Source organism: Manacus candei, unplaced genomic scaffold, assembly GCF_025592945.1.
Source record: "Manacus candei isolate 608988 ecotype Guabito, Panama unplaced genomic scaffold, ASM2559294v1 h1tg000022l, whole genome shotgun sequence".
Taxonomy (NCBI): Eukaryota; Metazoa; Chordata; class Aves; order Passeriformes; family Pipridae; genus Manacus; species Manacus candei.
The window spans coordinates 6379438-6397469 of NW_026138070.1; the positions used below are offsets into that span (position 1 = coordinate 6379438).

At 53.4% G+C, this 18032-nt stretch overlaps 1 protein-coding gene across 1 annotated transcript; it reads left to right on the forward strand.

Moving 5' to 3' along the window:
- Positions 1-93: 93 nt before the first annotated feature.
- ZMYND12 (zinc finger MYND-type containing 12) lies at positions 94-17167 on the forward strand. Its single transcript, XM_051786128.1, has 8 exons — positions 94-227; positions 2091-2223; positions 8241-8412; positions 9806-9975; positions 12732-12854; positions 13678-13807; positions 15336-15475; positions 16792-17167. The coding sequence occupies exons 1-8, from the start codon at positions 109-111 to the stop codon at positions 16909-16911; spliced, it is 1107 nt and encodes a 368-aa protein (XP_051642088.1). The 5' UTR covers positions 94-108; the 3' UTR covers positions 16912-17167.
- Positions 17168-18032: the final 865 nt, after the last annotated feature.

The following is an 18032-nucleotide window of genomic DNA, read 5'->3' on the forward strand; positions in this document are numbered from 1 at the left end:
TATGCATACGTAGCATAACACAAAAGCAGCTTTTAGACTTCTGGTGGAGAGAACTGGAAGGGAAAACTGACCCTAAACTGAATTTTTGCGGGCCGTGGAAGCGCTGCCATGGCAACGCGGGGCGCTCCCGGCACCGGGCCGGCCATGGCGGGGCGGCCTCGCTGCGAACTGTGCGGGACCCGCCCGGCCCCGCGGCTCTGCCCGCGCTGCCGCCTCGTCCGCTACTGGTGAGGGGACAGGGACATCGTCCGCTACTGGTGAGGGGACAGGGACAGGGCGGGAGGCAGCGATGGGACGCGGGAGGGAGAGGGGGAGAAGCGCCAGGAGGCAGGTACGGGCCTGGGAGCAGCCCCAGGACGGGGCTCGGGACACGCGGAGAAGGCTCAGGATGAGACACGGGAGGCAGGAACGGGCACAGGACGAGGCTCAGGACGCTGGGAGAGAGCCTGGGAGAAGGCTCAGGACACCCAGGAGGCAGGGATTGGCCTCAGGATGGGGCCCAGGGCACCAGGAGAGAGGCCAGGATGGGAGCCAGGGGGAAGGACAGGACAGGGCAAGAGGCCAGGACTAGTCCCAGGATGAGGTGTTGGAGGTGGGGACAAAGCCCAGGAGGCAGGAACAGGCCTGGGACAAAGCAAGAGTCAGGGACCAGCCCAAGGACAAGGCTCAGGTCACACAGAAAAGGCCCAGGAGAAGGCTCAGGACATGAGGGGAAAGCCTGGGATAAGGCTCAGGACACTGGGAAAAAGCCCAGGATGAAACACAGGAAGCAGGAACAGATCCAGGAGAAGGCCCAGGACCCAGGGAGAAAGCCCAGGAGGCAGGATCGGGCCCAGACAGGGCAGGAGGCAGGGACTGGCCTCGGAGTGGGGCCCAGGACACTGGGAGAAGGGCCAGGATGAGGCCCAGGGGGCAGGACAGGACAGGGAAAGAGGCCAGGACTAGTCCCAGGATGAGGCACAGGACATGGGGAGAAAGGCCAGGATAAGGCTCAGGACACAGGGAGAAGGCCCAGGAAGCAGGAACAGGCCTGGGACATGGCAGGAGTCAGGGACCAGCCCCAGGATGGGGCTCAGGGCACACAGAGAAGGCCCAGGATGAGACACAAGAGGCAGAAACATGCCCAGAAGAATGCTCAGGACGTGAGGAGAAAGCCTGGGATAAGGCTCAGGACACTGGGAGAAGGCCCAGGATGAAACACAAGAGGCAGAATCAGACCTGGGACAGGGCACAGGACAGGGATAGTCCCACAGCAAGGCTTGGGACAGGGATAGTCCCACAGCAGGGCTCAGGACAGAGCCAGGATGAGGGGCTGGAGGCAGGAACAGGCCCAGGACAAGGCTCAGGGCACAGGGAGAAGGCCCAGGATGAAACTGGGGAGGCAGGAACAGGCCCAGGACAAGGACTGAGAGCCAGGGACAAAGCCTGGGATGTGTCTGGGACACAGGCAAAAGGCAGGAATTGTCCCTGGGATGAGGCTCAGGACACAGGGACAGCCCCAGGACAAGGCCTGGGACACAGGGATGGAGCCAGGATGGCAGGGATGAGATCTGGGACAGAGCTCAGGAGGCAGGGACCAGACTGGTATGGAACCAGGGAGCCTGGAGAGGGTCCTGGATGGAACTGAGCAGGGAGGCAGCAGGAGCTGGAGTGGTCCTGCTCACCTGGAACATTCCTGCTCACTCCCAGCATCGGACAGGGAGCAAATCCAGGAGCTCTGGGGTGTCCCCAACATCCCCCCCCACGGCCCTTGGAGCAATCCCACAGGAACTGAGCATTCCCTGCTCCCCCAGTGACCTGGGTTGAGTTGGTCGAGGGGGTTTTGTGTCCATAGGGACACAAATCCAGGGATTTGACTGTACCAGGAGTTTGGGGAGTGATTTAAATAAGGATTTTAACACCCAGCACCAGGTGGGCTTGGCAGGACAGAGCTGTGCCTCCATCTGGGAATATCATGTGCCCTGTGAGCAGCCCAAGGGCTGGGGTGAGGGGGATTCCTGTGGGGAAAGTCCAGAAGGCCCAGCAGGGGATAATCTTCCCTCACACCATCCCCAAGATGGATAAAACTCTGGCTGTGCCCCCTTTGGCAGCGATGCCTCTCACCAGGGGGCCGACTGGAACAGCATCCACGAGAAGATCTGCCCCCTGCTCATCCCACCCCAGCCCTGCTTCCACTCAGAGAGAGACAGAACACACGGCAAGGAGCAGCTGCTGAGGAGGCAGGTGGGTGCAGCAGAGCAAACACCACTTCAAAGTGCTCCAAGGGAGGTTAATTCCAGCTTCTCTCCCTCCACAAACTGGGCTCCACAGGCTCACCTGGGGTTTTCAGCCACACAGGAGCTTCCAAAGCAGCCTGGGCTGTCACTGCCCATTCCTATAAAACTGAGAGGAATCTGCTGCCTAAAGCAGAGCAGGACTTTTGCCTTCACCCCTTTAGAATTCCTCTCTCTGGATGCTCCCAAGAAAGGCAGCAGGCACCTCCTTGGGTGATTTGGTGCCTGATTGCAACTTGGGGGTTGTTTTTTCAAACAAAGCCTCAACAATGAGGGGAGTGGAAGCACCCTCTGTGTGATTCTGGAGCCTCCAGCCTTTTCCACAGCCCTCACTGCAAGTCCTGATCTTCCTAAGGCAGCACAATCCTGGCTCTCCTCCCTGGCCAGGTGGTCCATTTCCCTGCTTAGTGCAGGATCCTGCTTCTTCCAGGCTGAAGGGAGGGAATCCCCTTTCCTGGAGCAGGGGGGGCAAAGAAATCAAGTCCCTTCCCTTTGTTTACCTGCCCAGCTTGGCCCTGGAATTCTCTTTCCCACTAAGTGCAGTCTTTTATCTCCCGTGGAGCCCCGGGGTAGGTGCAGATGTGCAGCTCCTGCCCAGCCCCGGTGGTTTGCAGCTCTTTCTCTCTCTGTTTGTGGGGTGGCAGGAGCTGCTGCCCCACCGTGTTGCTAAATCACCCCACCCAGGTGCATCTGCTCCTGAAAACCCTCCCCCTGGAAATAAATTCTTCCTCTGTAATTGCAGAACTCCTAGTCCTGGAGAAAAGGGGCAGCAGACTGAGCTAGGAACAATCCAGCCATTGAGAAGAACATCAGGGATTTGCCACGAGTTGTTGTTATTATTATTGTGTTATTATTATAGGTGTTTCTGGCCCAGGTGTGGGGCTTTGCTGAGCAGCTCATTGCTGTTGTGTTTCTTGGGAGACTCCAGAAAGAGGAATTCTAAATTCAGTTCCAAAGGCTAGGGGATGAAAGAGAATCTGTGAAGGCAAAAGTGCTGCTTGGGGAGAGCTCGTGACAGGCTTTGGGCAGCAGATTCCTCTGGGTTTTACAGGAACTGGGCAGTGACCTCCCAGGCTGGTTTGGAAACTCCTGTCTGGCTGCAAACCCCACGTGAGCCCGTGGAGCAAAGTCCACAGAAGGTGTGTCGGGCCAGCGTGGCCCAGAAAATGCCAAACCTCCTCAGTTCCAGGTTCTGCTGAAGTTGATCCTTCATGAGGTCTGCAGGGAAGGTTAAAGTCGGTGTCACAGGGGGTGTGGCAGGATTTTTTCCACCCAGAACTGCTTGAAGCTGTTCCAAGGAACTCCCCCTCTATTGAACCCTGTGTTTACATCAGCTCAAATCATCCCCTACACATCCCAAGAGCCACGTCAGTGCCAGCTGGAGGAAGTGCTCCTTGATTAGCTGGAAGGTAATCAGCTGGGTTAATTAGGGGCAGGGAAAGCCAGCAGGAAGGGCTGGAGGAGGAGAGGGAGTTGCTCTAGGTTGGGGTTCACCTGTCTCAGCCTGGGAAGGCAGGGACTGCAGACTGAGTCTCCTTCGAAGGAAAGACTTTAATGGGCCATTTAACAACCCTTAACAATGTCTGTTCTTTGACCTTTGTCTCCAGCCTGGTCAAATAAAATAGGTTCTGGGAACAGGATGTGCTGGGACACTTTGCTTTTCTTCTTTGCTGCAACACTGTCTTCCTTCTTTCTGAAGAAAGGAGGGAGACACTGGAAATCCCTTGGTGAGCTCTCCCAGAGAGAGGGAGAAGTGAGAAGAGGAAGAGAATGAGAAAGTCCCTTTGTGCCCAGCAGGGTTTGGGGCAGCCAGGCTGGGCCTGGCCTGGCTGAGAGGATCTGGGAAAGGGGGGAGGTTATTTAGTGCCCTGTCTCACTGGTGGCTGCATCACATTCCTCTTCCAGAGCCAACAAAATGCTTTAAAATGTTCTTCCCTGGGAGGGTGGTTTGGCCCTGGCACAGGTTGCCCAGAGAAGCTGTGGCTGCCCCTGAATCCCTGGAAGTGTCCAAGGCCAGGTTGGACAGGGCTTAGAATTACCCGGGCTGGTGGAAGGTGTTCCTGTCCATGGCAGGGAGTGGAATGAGATGAGTTTAAGGTCTCTCCCAACACAAACCTGTCTGGGATTCCATGAAAAAAGACCTTTGGAGCTGAGGGGGAAAGCTCTGCAGTCTCATGATAGCCAGAGGAAAAACCCAGTGCCCAGAGCCTGCCCGTGGGTTTGGTGGTTTTTGAATATTTCTGCTGCACTTCTCCCCCTCCTGCACGGTGTTTGTTTAGAAAACACAGAGCTCCAGCCCCAGCCAGAACACAGGGAAGCTTGGGCACATCCCAATGCCCGGTGGCTCCAGGAGCAGGGAGCCAGGAGTGAGGAGTTTCATTCCTGTTCCTCGTCCGGGTTCCAGAGCTTTGTTGATAGAAATCTGCTGCTGTCAACGTTGCCTTGGGAGTGCCTGCAGCCAGCACCTCCAAACTGACAGAATTCCAAGTTTCTGTTTGGAAAAGAGCCTCACCTGCCTGTGTGATGTTGTGATGTCAGCTCCCCACAGCCCCTGGGCATGGGAAAAGATCCCAGAGGATCCAACTCGGCAGAGCTCCAGCCACGGCGGCTGCAGGTTGGACCTGAGCTGATGGGACCTTCCCTCCTCCCTAAATCCTCCTTTCTCCAGGCACACCAGGAGTGTGGGAGTGGATAATGGATGTGGCACTGAACCCTGAGCACATTCCCAACCCCCTGCTCCCACCTGGAGCAGAGCTGGGGTCCTTGGCCTCCCCAAGCCCCCCCAGAAATTGTGTGGGGGCAGTTCAGAGAAACCTCTAATTGCAGCTCACATGAAAAGAGCCCAAAATGAGCAGGGCTGGGGGAAAGGGGGGAAACCAGGCCAGGGACAAAGGGAATTATCCCCCTAGGGCTGTTCAGGTCAAAGGGAATGATCCAATGATCCCCCCAGGGCTGTTCAGGTCAAAGGGAATGATCCAATGATTCCCTCAGGGCTGTTCAGGTCAAAGGGAATGATCCAGTGATTCCCCCAGGGCTGTTCAGGTCAAAGGGAATGATCCAATGATCCCCCCAGGGCTGTTCAGGTCAAAGGGAATGATCCAGTGATCCCCCCAGGGCTGTTCAGGGCCAAAGGGAATGGTCCCCCCCAGGCTTGGAACTGTGGTAGAAAATATTCAGGGCTCCAGGGCTCCTCTTGCCTCCTGCCCTTCCTCCACCTCCTGGAAGCTGTGCCAGAGTCCAACCCCCAGCTCTGCAGATGTCTCAGATAGTTCACTCTTGGGAAGCAGAGATGATCCCATCGACAAGGAGTAAAAAAAGGAATGATCCCGATCTCCAGCCCCTCCCAGATGCCAATCTGGGCTGTGCCCACGTACCAGGGCCCTGCTGGTTGCACCAGCCTGGCACAGACGGAAAAAGCAGCCTGAGAAACACCAGCTTTTCCTGCTGCTGCCCCGAGCATGTCCTGGCTTTCCCCTGGGCACCACGTGCTCCCTGGATACAGTTTGGGTTTCATAGAATCCCAGACTGGTTTGGGTTGGGAGGGACCTTAAAGACCATCATTCCAACCCCCTGCCATGGGCAGGGACACCTTCCACTAGCCCAGACTGCTCCAACCTGGCCTTGGACACTTCCAGGGATGGGGCAGCCACAGCTTCTCTGGAAAACCTTCCTTTTCCCTCTCCATATTCTGGTAGCTCAGGGATGGCTGTTATGTTTTCCAGCTCTTGGCAGGGGACTCTTGCTCTGGGCTGTGTTCTTTGAAGCTCTCATTTATCCAAACCAGTGTCTCTTTACCTCAGCCAGGATCTCCAGGAAACACTCCTGGGCTGTCCTGGAGCTTCCCTGTCCCTGAGCTGCTCCTTCACCTCTGGCATGACCCTCTCTGCCTCACTCTGAGCACTTGGAGCTCAGCAAAATGCCAAAGCCTGGCCTCCAGGAGCTCTGGGAATGGTTTCTCTGCCCAGCTTAGCCCCAGCTGGAGGCAGAAGGTAATAAAGAGGTGAAGTGGTATTTTCTGTGGTGCCCGGGGAGTCAGGGCCTCACTGACTTACCAGGGCTCTCCAGCAGCTTCCCTGCCATCCCACTGCTTCCCAGGCAGCTTTCCTGACATCCTACTGCTTCCCAGACAGCTTCCCAGACAGCTTCCCTCTCATCCCACTGCTTCCCAACAGCCTTCCTGCCTCTCACTGCTTCCCAGCAGCTTTCCTGCAGCTCCACTGCTTCCCAGGGAGCTTCCCTGCCACCCCACTGCTTCCCAGGCAGTTTACCAGACAGCTTCCCTGCCATCCCACTGCTTCCCAGCAGCTTTCCTGCCATTCCACTGCTTCCCAGCAGCTTTCCTGCCATTCCACTGCTTTCCAGGAAGCTTTCCTGCAGCTCCACTGCTTCCCAGGCAGCTTTCCTGCCATCTCACTGGTTCCCAGGCAGCTTTCCTGCCATCTCACTGCTTCCCAGGCAGATTTCCTGATATCCCACTGCTTCACAGCAGCTTCCTTCCCATCCTGCTGCTTCCCAGGCAGCTTCCCTGCAACACCACTGGTGGGAAAAGCTGATGGAGAAGTGTTGGGAACTGGCTGGATGGGGCTTGGAGTAACCTGGTCTAGTGGAAGGTGTCCCTGCCCATGGTGGAACAAGATGGGCTTTAAGTCCCTCCCAATCCAAACCTTTCTGGGGTTCTCCAAGGATCCTGGCTCTTTTTCCCTGTGAGGGCACAGCATCCACACTCCTGGCAGGGAGCAGCATTTGGATGGAGATGTTTGTGGAGCTGGGGGTCACAGCAGATGCTGCAAAGGGTGAAAAGGCCAAATGGTGTGGCCTGGCAGGAGCAGCAAAAGGCAGGGAGGAGCCAGACATGGATAAATACAGGATAACTTACAGGTTCTGACAACCAACCCAGCCACTGCTGCCCTGCAAACCCTGGTGGGGGATTTGGGATTTTGACCCGTTTCCAGCCTCTGCACCCAAAGCACCAGCCCAGAGCTGGCCAGGAGAGGGTGGGATGAAGCTGCACTCTGTGTGAGGAGCTCTCCCCTGGCTCCCCAGCTCTGGCAGCCGGAGCTGTGCCCAGCTGGCACCACCAGAGCTGCTCCACTGCCTCTGAGTCAGCCGCGTTCCCGGCAGAGCCCGGCGGAGCCCCTGTGTCTGATCTCTGCTCTGGTCTTGTGATGATCATTTTCTGTGCTTCACAGCTTTTATTGCTCAGCCTTATGAGCCCTTGTCAGGAGCAGTAAAGGATTCTTCATCCTGGAAGACACCACATGACCTACAGGGATGGCCAAAGCTGTTCCTGCTCGGAGTAGGAATGAAGCCAAGCTCTAATATGCTCTAATATGCTCTAATATGACAGCTTTAATGTCTGCCTATTAATTACAGCCACAAACTGCATTACAATCACTGCTTTAGAGTCTGAAAACTTGATTTGAAAAGAAGGCTGTGCAATTGTAACCACTTGGGCTGGTGGAAAGTGTCCCTGCCCATGGCAGGGGATGGAACGAGATGGGCTTTAAGGTCCCTCCAACCAAACTAATCTGAGATTCTATGATTTTATTCCATGGCAGGGGGTGGAATGAGATGGGCTTTGAAGTCCCTCCAACCAAACTAATCTGAGATTCTATGATTTTATTCCATGGTAGGGGGTGGAATGAGATGGGCTTTCAGGTCCCTTCAGCCCAAACCAGTCTGGGATTCTATGATTTTATTCCACTGCAGGGGATGAATGAGATGGGCCTTAAGGTCCCTCCAAGCCAAACCAGTCTGGGATTCCATGATTTTATTCCATGGCAGGGAGTGGAACATGATGGGCCTTAAGTTCCCTCCAAGCCTAACCAGTCTGGGATTCCATGATTTTATTCCATGACAGGGGATGGAACAAGACAGATTTTCAGGTCGCTCCAACCCAAACCAGTGATTCTGTGATTTTTCTCTCTCCCCTTCTCTCCCTCCGCCCTGGCCTGTGTTTCCCTGCAGAAGTCCATCGTGGAGGTGGCTGTCAGTGCTGCCCAGAGGTTCCTTTGGGAAGGGAAGGCCCTGGAAGCCCTCCCTGCAGCCCTGCAGGCCCTTCGCTTCAGCGCCCGCGTGTTCGGCTGGAGCTCCGTGCAGCTGGTGCCTGTTTATCTCCTCCTGGCCGAGGCCTCCACGGGTGAGCATTGTCTGGATCCAACCCCTGGCAAGGGCAAGGCCTCCTGGGGGTCAGGTTTCTGGTTTCCTTTTCCCATTTATCAGGGAAGGGCCGGCTCTGTGCCCTGCTCTGCCTCAAGGACGTCGCGGGGAGATTTGGGAAGTGCCAAACACACACACACGCCCTCCTCACACCCCCTTTCTGTGGGGCTGGGGAAGAGAAGCAATGAAAGCAACTGGAATTCTCGCTCCCTCTCCTCCAATTCCAACAAGAGAAGCCGAATGAAAGTCTGCTCTTTGCTTCTGTGACCTCGGATGACTCCCTGAAGCATCACATTCCCGAGGGTGCTTGGCTGTGCTTTTTATCTCAGGGAGATAAAAAAGGGTTTTTTTGAGGCCGTTGCACCCCAGGTCCATTCACAAATCCTGCTCTGCCTGAGCAGAGCTTTTCCTCTTTGTGTGCTTTGGAAAACATGGCAAATTAGGGCATGGGAGTTGCTCTGCTCCATGGGCAAAGGGCTGAGAGCTCCATGTAAATCACTGCCATTCCAGGAACACACAATGCCCTGCTGGCAGAGCGGGGCTGGCTCAGGGCTCGTTCTAAATGCTGTGGTGAGAGCAGGGGAAAAAAATTCCTATGAGTAATTGCAGTGTGATAGCGTGAGAGTCATGGAGTGAACCTGTTTGGGAAACGTGTCCCAGGGATACTCAGGGCAATAAACCCTCTGCAGAGCCTGGGAGAGCTGGGAGGGTTCAGCCTGGGGAAGGGAAACTCCAGGGAGACCTTAGAGCCTCTTCCAGTGGCTCCAAGAGAGCTGGAGAGAGACTTGGGACAAGGGATGGAGGGACAGGACAAGGGGGAATGGTTTTGAGCTGAAAGAGAGTTGATCTAGACTGGGATATTGGGAAGGAATTCTTGGCTGGGAGGGTGGGGAGGCCCTGGCACAGGATGCCCAGAGAAGCTGTGGCTGCCCCAGCCCTGGAAGTGTCCAAGACCAAGTTGAAAGGGCCTTGAAGCAACCTGGGCTAGTAGAAGGTGTCCCTGCCCGTGGCAGGGGTGGGACTAAGTGGGATTTAAGGTCCTTCCCAACCTAAACCATCCTGGAATTCTGGAATTTTATTCCATGGCAGGGAGTGGAATGAGATGAGTTTTAAGGTCCCTCCAACCCAAACCATCCTGGGATTCTGTGGTTTCTGGCTCCTCTTGTAGCTCTTGACCCTCAGCCTGGGTGTAAATGAGCCTTTGGACACATGGGCAGCTCAGGAGCACAGGGGAGAGAAGTGGGGAATCCCCACACTCCACCTCCACATGGAACTACCCAAAGGGACAGCAGGCAGGATCCTCTGACCTTCCAGATTAAAAAAATGCTCTTTATCCTTCTCATCTCCCTGCTTTTTTCCACATGTCATTCCAGGCACTGGGAATCTCCGACAGGCATCCAAGTACCTCTCTGAGGCCGAGTGGGTCGTCCTGCAGAGCCCAGACTGCCCTGCTACTGTCCAGTCCAGGCTACACCGTGGGCTGGGGCTCTTCTGTATCGCTCAAGGAAACCTTGACCAGGCTTTGTATCACCTGGCCACTGATGTGAGTCCCCCAAAATACAGGAACACCTTGGAGTTGACCCTTTCCCTCCTCCCGGGTTGATATGGAAACCCCAGCAGGCAAATATGGGATCCCCAGAGGGTTCACATCCCAAAAACCTGAGCTGGATGGATCTAAGGCACTGGTGTGTCCATGTGGGAGCCAAAGCTGGGTTTTACCAGTTATCCCTCCTCCTGTGAGGTGATAGAGAATCATGGAATCACTGAGGTTGGAAAACCCCTCTGAGATCAGCGAGTCCCACCATTCCCCCAGCACTACCAGGGCCACCACTAACCCACGTCCCCAAGTGCCCCATCCACGGGTTTTTTGAACACTTCCAGGGGTGGGGTCTCCACCACTGCCCTGCACAGCCTGTGCCAATGCCTGACCACCCTTTCTGTGAAGGAATTTTCCTTAATATCCAACCTGACCCTCCCCTGGCACAACTTGAGGCCGTTTCATCCTGTCCCTTGTTCCCTGGGAGCAGAGCCTGACCCCCCTCCCAGCACCCCCCTCCTGTCAGGGAGTTACAGAGAGTGAAAAAGTCCCCCCTGAGCCTCCTTTTCTCCAGGCTGAGCCCCCCCAGCTCCCTCAGCCACTCCTTGTCTCATTCCTTGTCACATTCCTCGTGTCCTTGTCACATTCCTTCTCTCCCTTTAAATTTTTCCATCAGCTTTGCTGAGGTGCCCAGACATTCCTGCCTCAAACTCATATTGTCACCTCTTATCCCACAGACAATTTATATTTTGGCTGTTATTTCCCTCACTACTTTCCCAGATCTTCAGCCAACATTTCATTAATGCCTCATTTAACTCTTTCACCATCTGGTTCAATCACCCAATTCCAGGGGTTGAATTTCCCCAATTCAACCTTTTGAGCCACAAGAACAGTTTGTTACATTGGAGGTGGGGGTTGCCAGCTGTGTTCCTGGGGATGCTTTGCCTGCCATTTGATCCTCCAAAGCCAGATGAACTTCTCCACATCCTATTTCTGTCCCGTGGTGACTAAATTTATCCTGTGCCGAGTGATGGCTCCCCACTCCTGGGGAATTTGATAGTGGCTTTGTGTGGGTGGCAGGGATGAGGGCCAAGAATCAGACCCTTTCCATTCTAACAGACACAACCCAGTCTTTTCTTATGCTATAAACCCTTTGGGAATTCAAGATTCCCACAAAGGGAAGCTCGGGACATCCCCAAAATACCCTTTTTGGTTTGAAGATTCCTAAATGTGCTGCCTGAAAAGGCACCAGGTAACGAGTTTTTTTTTGCTCTTAGCCAGTGGCTGTCCCAGGTTGGAGCAGCCCAGGAGCTGCTGGGACCTTTGGCTGCGTGTCCAGGATCTGCTGATTGTCACACGCCGGCTCAGAATAGCTGGAATGCACCAGTGCCTTCCCAATCCCAGCTCCAGGGGCTCCAGCAGGGCTGGGAAGGCAGCAGGGGGGCACCTGGGAGAGGTGGGACGGGCACAGGGCTGAGGAGAGGTGGGAAACCTGCCCTGGATCGAGGGCAACACGTTCCAAAGGTTCCCCTGGCCCAGGAAAAGGCGGCGTTGGGATGTTGCATTCCCTTGGATTGACCTCAAAATGCAGCTTATTCCTATGGATAATCCCAAAATACAGCTTTTTAGGACCTGATTCCTTAGGAGAAACCCAAAAATGCAGCTTTTAGGACCTCATTCCCATGGATAAACCCCAAAATGCAGTTTTTTAGGACCTGATTCCTGTCAATAACCCCAAAATGCAGCTTTTAGGACTTTATTCCCATGGATAACCCCAAAATGCAGCTTTTTAGGACCTGATTCCTTAGGAGAAACCCCAAAATGCAGCTTTTAGGACCTCATTCGTATGGATAAACCCCAAAATGCAGCTTTTAGGACCTGATTCCTGTCAATAACCCCAAAATGCAGCTTTTTAGGACCTGATTCCTTAGGAGAAACCCCAAAATGCAGCTTTTAGGACCTGATTCCTATGGATAACCCCAAAATGCAGCTTTTTAGGACCTCATTCCTCTGGATAAACACCAAATGCAGCTTTTTAGGACCTGATTCCTGTGGATAAACCCCAAATACAGCTTTTATACCTCATTCATTTGTACAACCCCCAAATACAACTTTTGGTACCTCATTCCTTTACAGAACCCTCAAATACAGCTTTTTATACCTCATTCCTATGGCTCAGCCCCAAAATGTGGCTTTTTAGTACTTCATTCATTTGTACAACCCCCAAATACAGTTTTTGATACCTCAATCCTTTACAGAACCCCAAATACAGTTTTTATTCCTCATTGCTTTACAGAACCCCCAAACACCTTTGTAGTACCTCATTCCTGTGGATGCAGCTTTTTGATATCTCATCCCTATGGATAGCCCCAAAATACAGAGGTTTATACCTCATTCCTATGGATCAACCCCAAAACACACCTTTTTAGTACCTCACTCCTATGATAAACCCCAAAATCCAGTTTTTTAATACCTCATTCCTCTACATAACCCAAAATACGGCTTTTTATATCTGTCTCCTATGGATAACCCCTCCAAAATCCAACTTTTTAGTACCCCCTTCCTTTCCACAACCCCCAAAATCCAGTTTTTAGCACCACACTTTCCAATCCCAACCAGGTACAACCGACCCCTTACAACATAACAAAACCTGAACACCTGCAATATTTATTAATACATAAGGAAAAACTGTTCAGCTTTGACATGAACATTAAACTTCTGGGGTTTATTTTGGTTTTTTTGGTGTTTAATATTGATTTCAGGTTTATCTTGCTACTTCTGCCTTTGGAGTGGACTCCATTGAGGTCTCTGGGGGGTATTTCCACATGGCCAACATTTTCTTCCGCCAGAATAAAGTGGATGTGGCAAACTCACTCTACACTGAGGTTAGTAGAACCAAAATCCATCATTCCTCAGGTGTTTTGGGGGCTCTTTCCAATGTTTTCCCAACTTTTAATCAATATGCTGGTGACCATAACAACTTTTTAAGCTCAGTCTCAGAAACCCTTTTCATACTTAAATAATTCTACGAGTTAAAAGCAGGAGACTTTAATCCTGTGCTCGGGGTTGTTAATTAAAATGTCTTCAGTCTGGGCAGCCAAATACCTGTCAAAAAGCAGCTTTGCCTTCAAATTCCCTGTGCCAGAGGTTAAAGGGGAGAGGGTCTCCAAGGGGGTTCCAAAGCCAGTGAAGGGCAGGACACAAAAAACCACCTAAAATTAATGCTGGGAATCACTGAAAAGTCACACTGATAAAAGATTCTCAGAATGGACTGATCAACAGAGGAAAGTAATAATTATCTAACTGATTTAATAACTGAATTATCTAATTGATAATTATCTAACTGAATTATCTAATTACCTAATTGATTTAATAACTGGGGGGAGGGGAGAGGGGAAATGAGCTTTCGTTTGTTTAGAGCGATTTTTGTGGAGGCAAAGCTTTGGGAGCTGCACAATCCACCCCCAGAGTTTCCTTTTGGTGAATATTTTGGTTGGATTGGTTCAAGTTTGGTTAAAATCAGTGCTCAGGTGGAGAAACGAGGTCCCAGCTGGGGCTGTGTGGGAGAAGCTGGAGCGATCCCGGCGCGGAACATCCGTGGCTCAGTGACCCGCCGGCACGCGGAGGGGCCGTGCCCGAGACATTGTTTGGAGAACAAGGAATACCAGGTACCCACACAAGTGAAATAATTCCTGTGCTTCCTGCCAGGTGACCAGGCTGTGGCATTCCTGGCTGCTGAGCTCACTGCAGGAGCACCAGGGACGGCTCCGGCGGCTCCGGGCCCGCGCCGAGGCGGCTCCGTGGGCTGACGACGAGGAGGTGGCCGAGGACGGCATGAGTAAGAGCTGCTGTTGCCCCAGAACCACTTGGAAAGTGGGGTTTGGAAGAGGCTGTGCACCCTGCAGATCATGTTGGCAGTGTTGGGGTCGGTGTGGCATTCCCAGAGCCCGATTTCAGCGGGAGCTCCGGGTGTTTCGGGTGTTGGGGTTCAGTGGGCTGTGCCACAAGGCAGCTTCAGGAATGAGGGTTTTCCACAGAGGCACAGCAGCTTTGCCCTCTCTGTCCACACACTCCCTTTCACAGCACCCTTGGCAGTGACTGCAGCAAGATTTTGCCTTTCAGGATTTGATTCCACTCCATAGAATCATGGAATCATGGAATCATTAGAAAAGACCTTTAAGATCACCGAGCCCGACCATTTCCCCAGCACTGCCACATTCACCCCTAACCCATGTCCTCAAGTGCCACATCCACACATTTCCTGAACACTTCCAGAGGTGATGGCTCCACCAGCTCCCTGGACAGCCTGTTCCAAATCTTTACATGTCTTTCCATGACAAGTTTTTTCCTAATATCTGATCTAAACCTCCCCTGGTGCAACTCGAGACCTGAACATTCTCATTTCTCTGCAGCTCCTTCGTCTCCCTTTAATAATGAAGGTGACACCTCCCCTCCTTTAGGTGGGGTTACAGCTCTCTCCTGGAGCAGCAGAGAGCTGCTCCATGGAAGAGCCTGTCCTGATGATTGGATGTGTTATCAGGAGAATATTCACGGGAAAGAGGCTGGGGGGTCTCTCAGTGGGACATAAATGTGCCCAAAGCATTAAAAATGAGCCTGATACTACTCCAAGCTCCACTGAAGCCAGAGCAGACAGTGGGTTTTGTCTCCTTTCTACCATCTGTGCTAACTAGGATATTGGCAGGGAAGGGAATTTCTATCCCTGGAAGTATCCAAGGCCAGATTGGAGAGGACTTGGAGCAACCTGGTCTGGTGGAACGGAAGGAGCTTTAAGGTTCCTCCCAACCCAAACCAGTCTGGGATTCTGTGCTTCTAGGAGGAACATTTCTGTGAATCCCATTTCCTGGCATTGTCTCCATCAGGAGTTCCCAAAGAAGGAACCACACCAAGGCAGGGCTACAGGAGACTGTCTTTGTTGTGACAGGAGTAGGAAAATTGTTCTTCTCCTGCAGTTTTTGTGACTCCACATCCTCACTAAAGGCTCATCAACACAATCACTGACAGATGAAAAGAGTTCTCTTCACGGGCATGGAATGTGCATGGAGCTGGGATCATGGCATCACAGAGTCCCAGACTGCTTTGGGTTGGGAGGGACCTTAAAGCTCATCCCATTCCACCCCCTGCCATGGGCAGGGACACCTTCCACTAGCCCAGGTTGCTCCAAGCCCAACCTGCCCTTGGACACTTCCAGGGGCAGCCACCGCTGTGCCAGGGCCTCAGCACCTTCAGACTGTATTGATGTTTGTAGTAGAAATGCTTTGATGTCTGGAAGAGCTCACTGGGCAGTTTGGAATGTGTTCCCTGGCCCAAACCCACCCATCCCACGGGATGTTTCCATTCCCTCGCAGCTGAAGCCCAGGGGGAGGAAGCGAGGCGGGTGCTGCAGGCCCTGCTGGGGGTCAGGAAGAAGCAGCAGCTCCCCGAGGAAAGAGCCCGAGTCCTGCACGCCCTGGCCATGCTCCACTACCTGGACCTGGATTTGGAGAAGGTGAGTTGTGGCTGGAAGGGTTGGCCAAGTGTTTTTGGGGGTCACTCCGTCTCCTGGAATGCTCGTTCCCATGGGACACCTCCCAAGCCCGTGAGAGGGGGACAGAGCATGGAGCTGCCTCAGAGACCTGCACGTGGTGGCTTCAAAGGAGTGGCTTAGGTGGGACACTGGCGGGGAAATTCTTCCCTGAGGCCCTGGCACAGGGTGCCCAGAGAAGCTGTGGCTGCCCCAGCCCTGGGAACGTCCCAGGCAAGGTTGGACAGGGCTTGGAGCAACCTGGGCTGGTGGAAGGTGTCCCTGCCCGTGGCAGGGGTGGAAATGGATCATCTTTAAGGTCTCTCCCAAGCCAACCACTCAGGGATTCTGTGACCTGCATCCTGTCAAGGCTGACAATCCCTCTGGAGCTGTTTTGCTCTCTGCCATCCACAGCAGGTCCTGCAGTTCTCCACATGTTCCATGTTCATCCTTTCCCTGGGCCATCCTGGCAGTGTCACTGCCTGTCACAGGCTGCCTTTAGGCATCAGGTGAGGTGTCACACAGCGAGCAGGACATGGGCCTCCCACTCCAGGCTCCTCTGAGTTCAAGGTTGGCTCTACTGCAGCCTGTAAATCAGTTTAGAATTCGCACCCCTGTATTTTTCTGGCTGAAAGTTCCAAAGGTTCCAGGCTGTGCCTTACCAAGAACTGATTCTGAGGAAGTGCTGAGCAGAAACCATCTGGAAATCAGGCCTCTCTATTCAGACTCAGCTCAAAACCCCTGAGTTTCTCCTGCCTGTGTTTTGGGACATGAAAATACAGATGGTGCAAAACACTGTGTTGAAATATTAATGTTCTCTTCATTGTCTCAGAGAAAGCCACAGCCATGGGAGTGTTTGGAAGACACCAGGAAACAAATTCAAATTAGAAAGAAGACAAGGCTTTATAATTGTGGGAATGTCTAATCCCTAGGAGAGCTACCAAGGGAAATGATTTAGTTCCTTGCTGAGGAAAATGAGGGATTTAGTTCAGACTGAGTCAATACTGGTTTTTTTTTTCCCTGAAAGAGCTTTGGGAATGTTCAGATGAGCTGCATTAGATGGGAGGTGATATCTGGGATGGGGGGCTGGGGTCAATAATCTCTTCTGTCTGCACCACTGGATCCTAAATATGAGATCTGGCAGCTTTAGGCTCTCCTGTAAAGCAGCTTGTACAGGTCACCTCGAAAAGGGAGCCTGGATCTGCTCCAGGCTACTCCTCCACTGAACCTGGGCAGGTATTTCCCCGTGAGAAAAGGCAGATTCCTGACAATCCCTGTGTGTTCCTTCTGTCCCATTCCAGGCCCGGGAGGTGGGGATGAAAGCCTTCGACCTGGCCAGAGAGCTGCCCCAGCAAGAGTCTCTAGAAACCATTGGTCACCTGTTGGAGCTGATTAATGCCAACTTTTCCCACACAAAATAAGAACTGGCTCTGCCAGATCCAGGTGTTTGGCCAGGTTATCTCTTCCCAGGTTCCCGGACACCACGAGCGTCAAGAGCCCTCCCTCCTTCCCGCTGCTGCCTCTTCCCAGCTGTTGTTCCTTGGCTGTCCCAAACTCTTTGGAAAGTAAACACCTGGGTCTGAGTTAACCTTCATGTGCTGCTCCACCTCTGGGAGCTGTCAGGGTGACAAACAAAGGCCCCCCCAGCACGCCATGAATAAATCATTGTCGGCCGGGCTGTGAATGAGCAAACAGCCTCTCACGGCCTCACCTGGGCTGGCCAGGAGCCAAGAGCAGCTCAGGTGTGTTTGTTACTGGTTTCCTGGCTTTGCCTTCCAGTTTGGTGAGGGGGATGCCATGGAGGGATAGGGGAGGGACACAGGGTGGGCTCCTGCTCCCAGGGAACCTGGTTGACGGGGTGTTGCAGGTCTCTGCAGAGCCCCTTCCATCTCCAAACCAGTTTTACTTGAATGCCAGGCTGGTTTGGGGTGGAAGGGACCTTAAAGCTCATCCAGTTCCGCCCTGGACACCTTCCACTGGACCAGGCTGCTCAGAGTTTCCTCTTTCTGCAGAGCTTTGAGGACTCTCATAACTCTGGGCACTGAGGGACGGGTTTGTTCCCCTTCTAGTTTGTTCTTCTTGTGGAAGAACTTCCATCCAGGAGGGACCACCAGGGGCCTGGGGGACTCTGAGCAGCCCTGAGGGAAAGGATGAAAAGGCTCCAAGTGGAGATTCCACCCCAAAGGAGACGTGGAGAGCTGGGACCCCCTTGACTCTGCCACCAACCTCAGGGGGAGGAAGCCCCTGATGTCACTGTCCAAAACCCCCAGAGAGGCCCCTCAGGGTGACCCTGCTGTGGAAGGGCCGGTGGAGCCCCGGGAAGGCTCCAGAGCAGCCAGAGCATGTGATCCCTGGGGCTGGGAAAGGGGTGAAGGGAACCTGGCTGAGCCCTAAGCCCCGATTAAGGCTCATTTTCCTGGGCAGGATTTACGAGGGTGTTTAATTGCTGGGCTGGAGTCAAGTGTGCTTTGTAAACGCTCTGTCAAGCTGGGGCCTGAGCAATTAGAGGGCTTGGAGCTGCTGGGGAGGGAGAGCTGCGGGT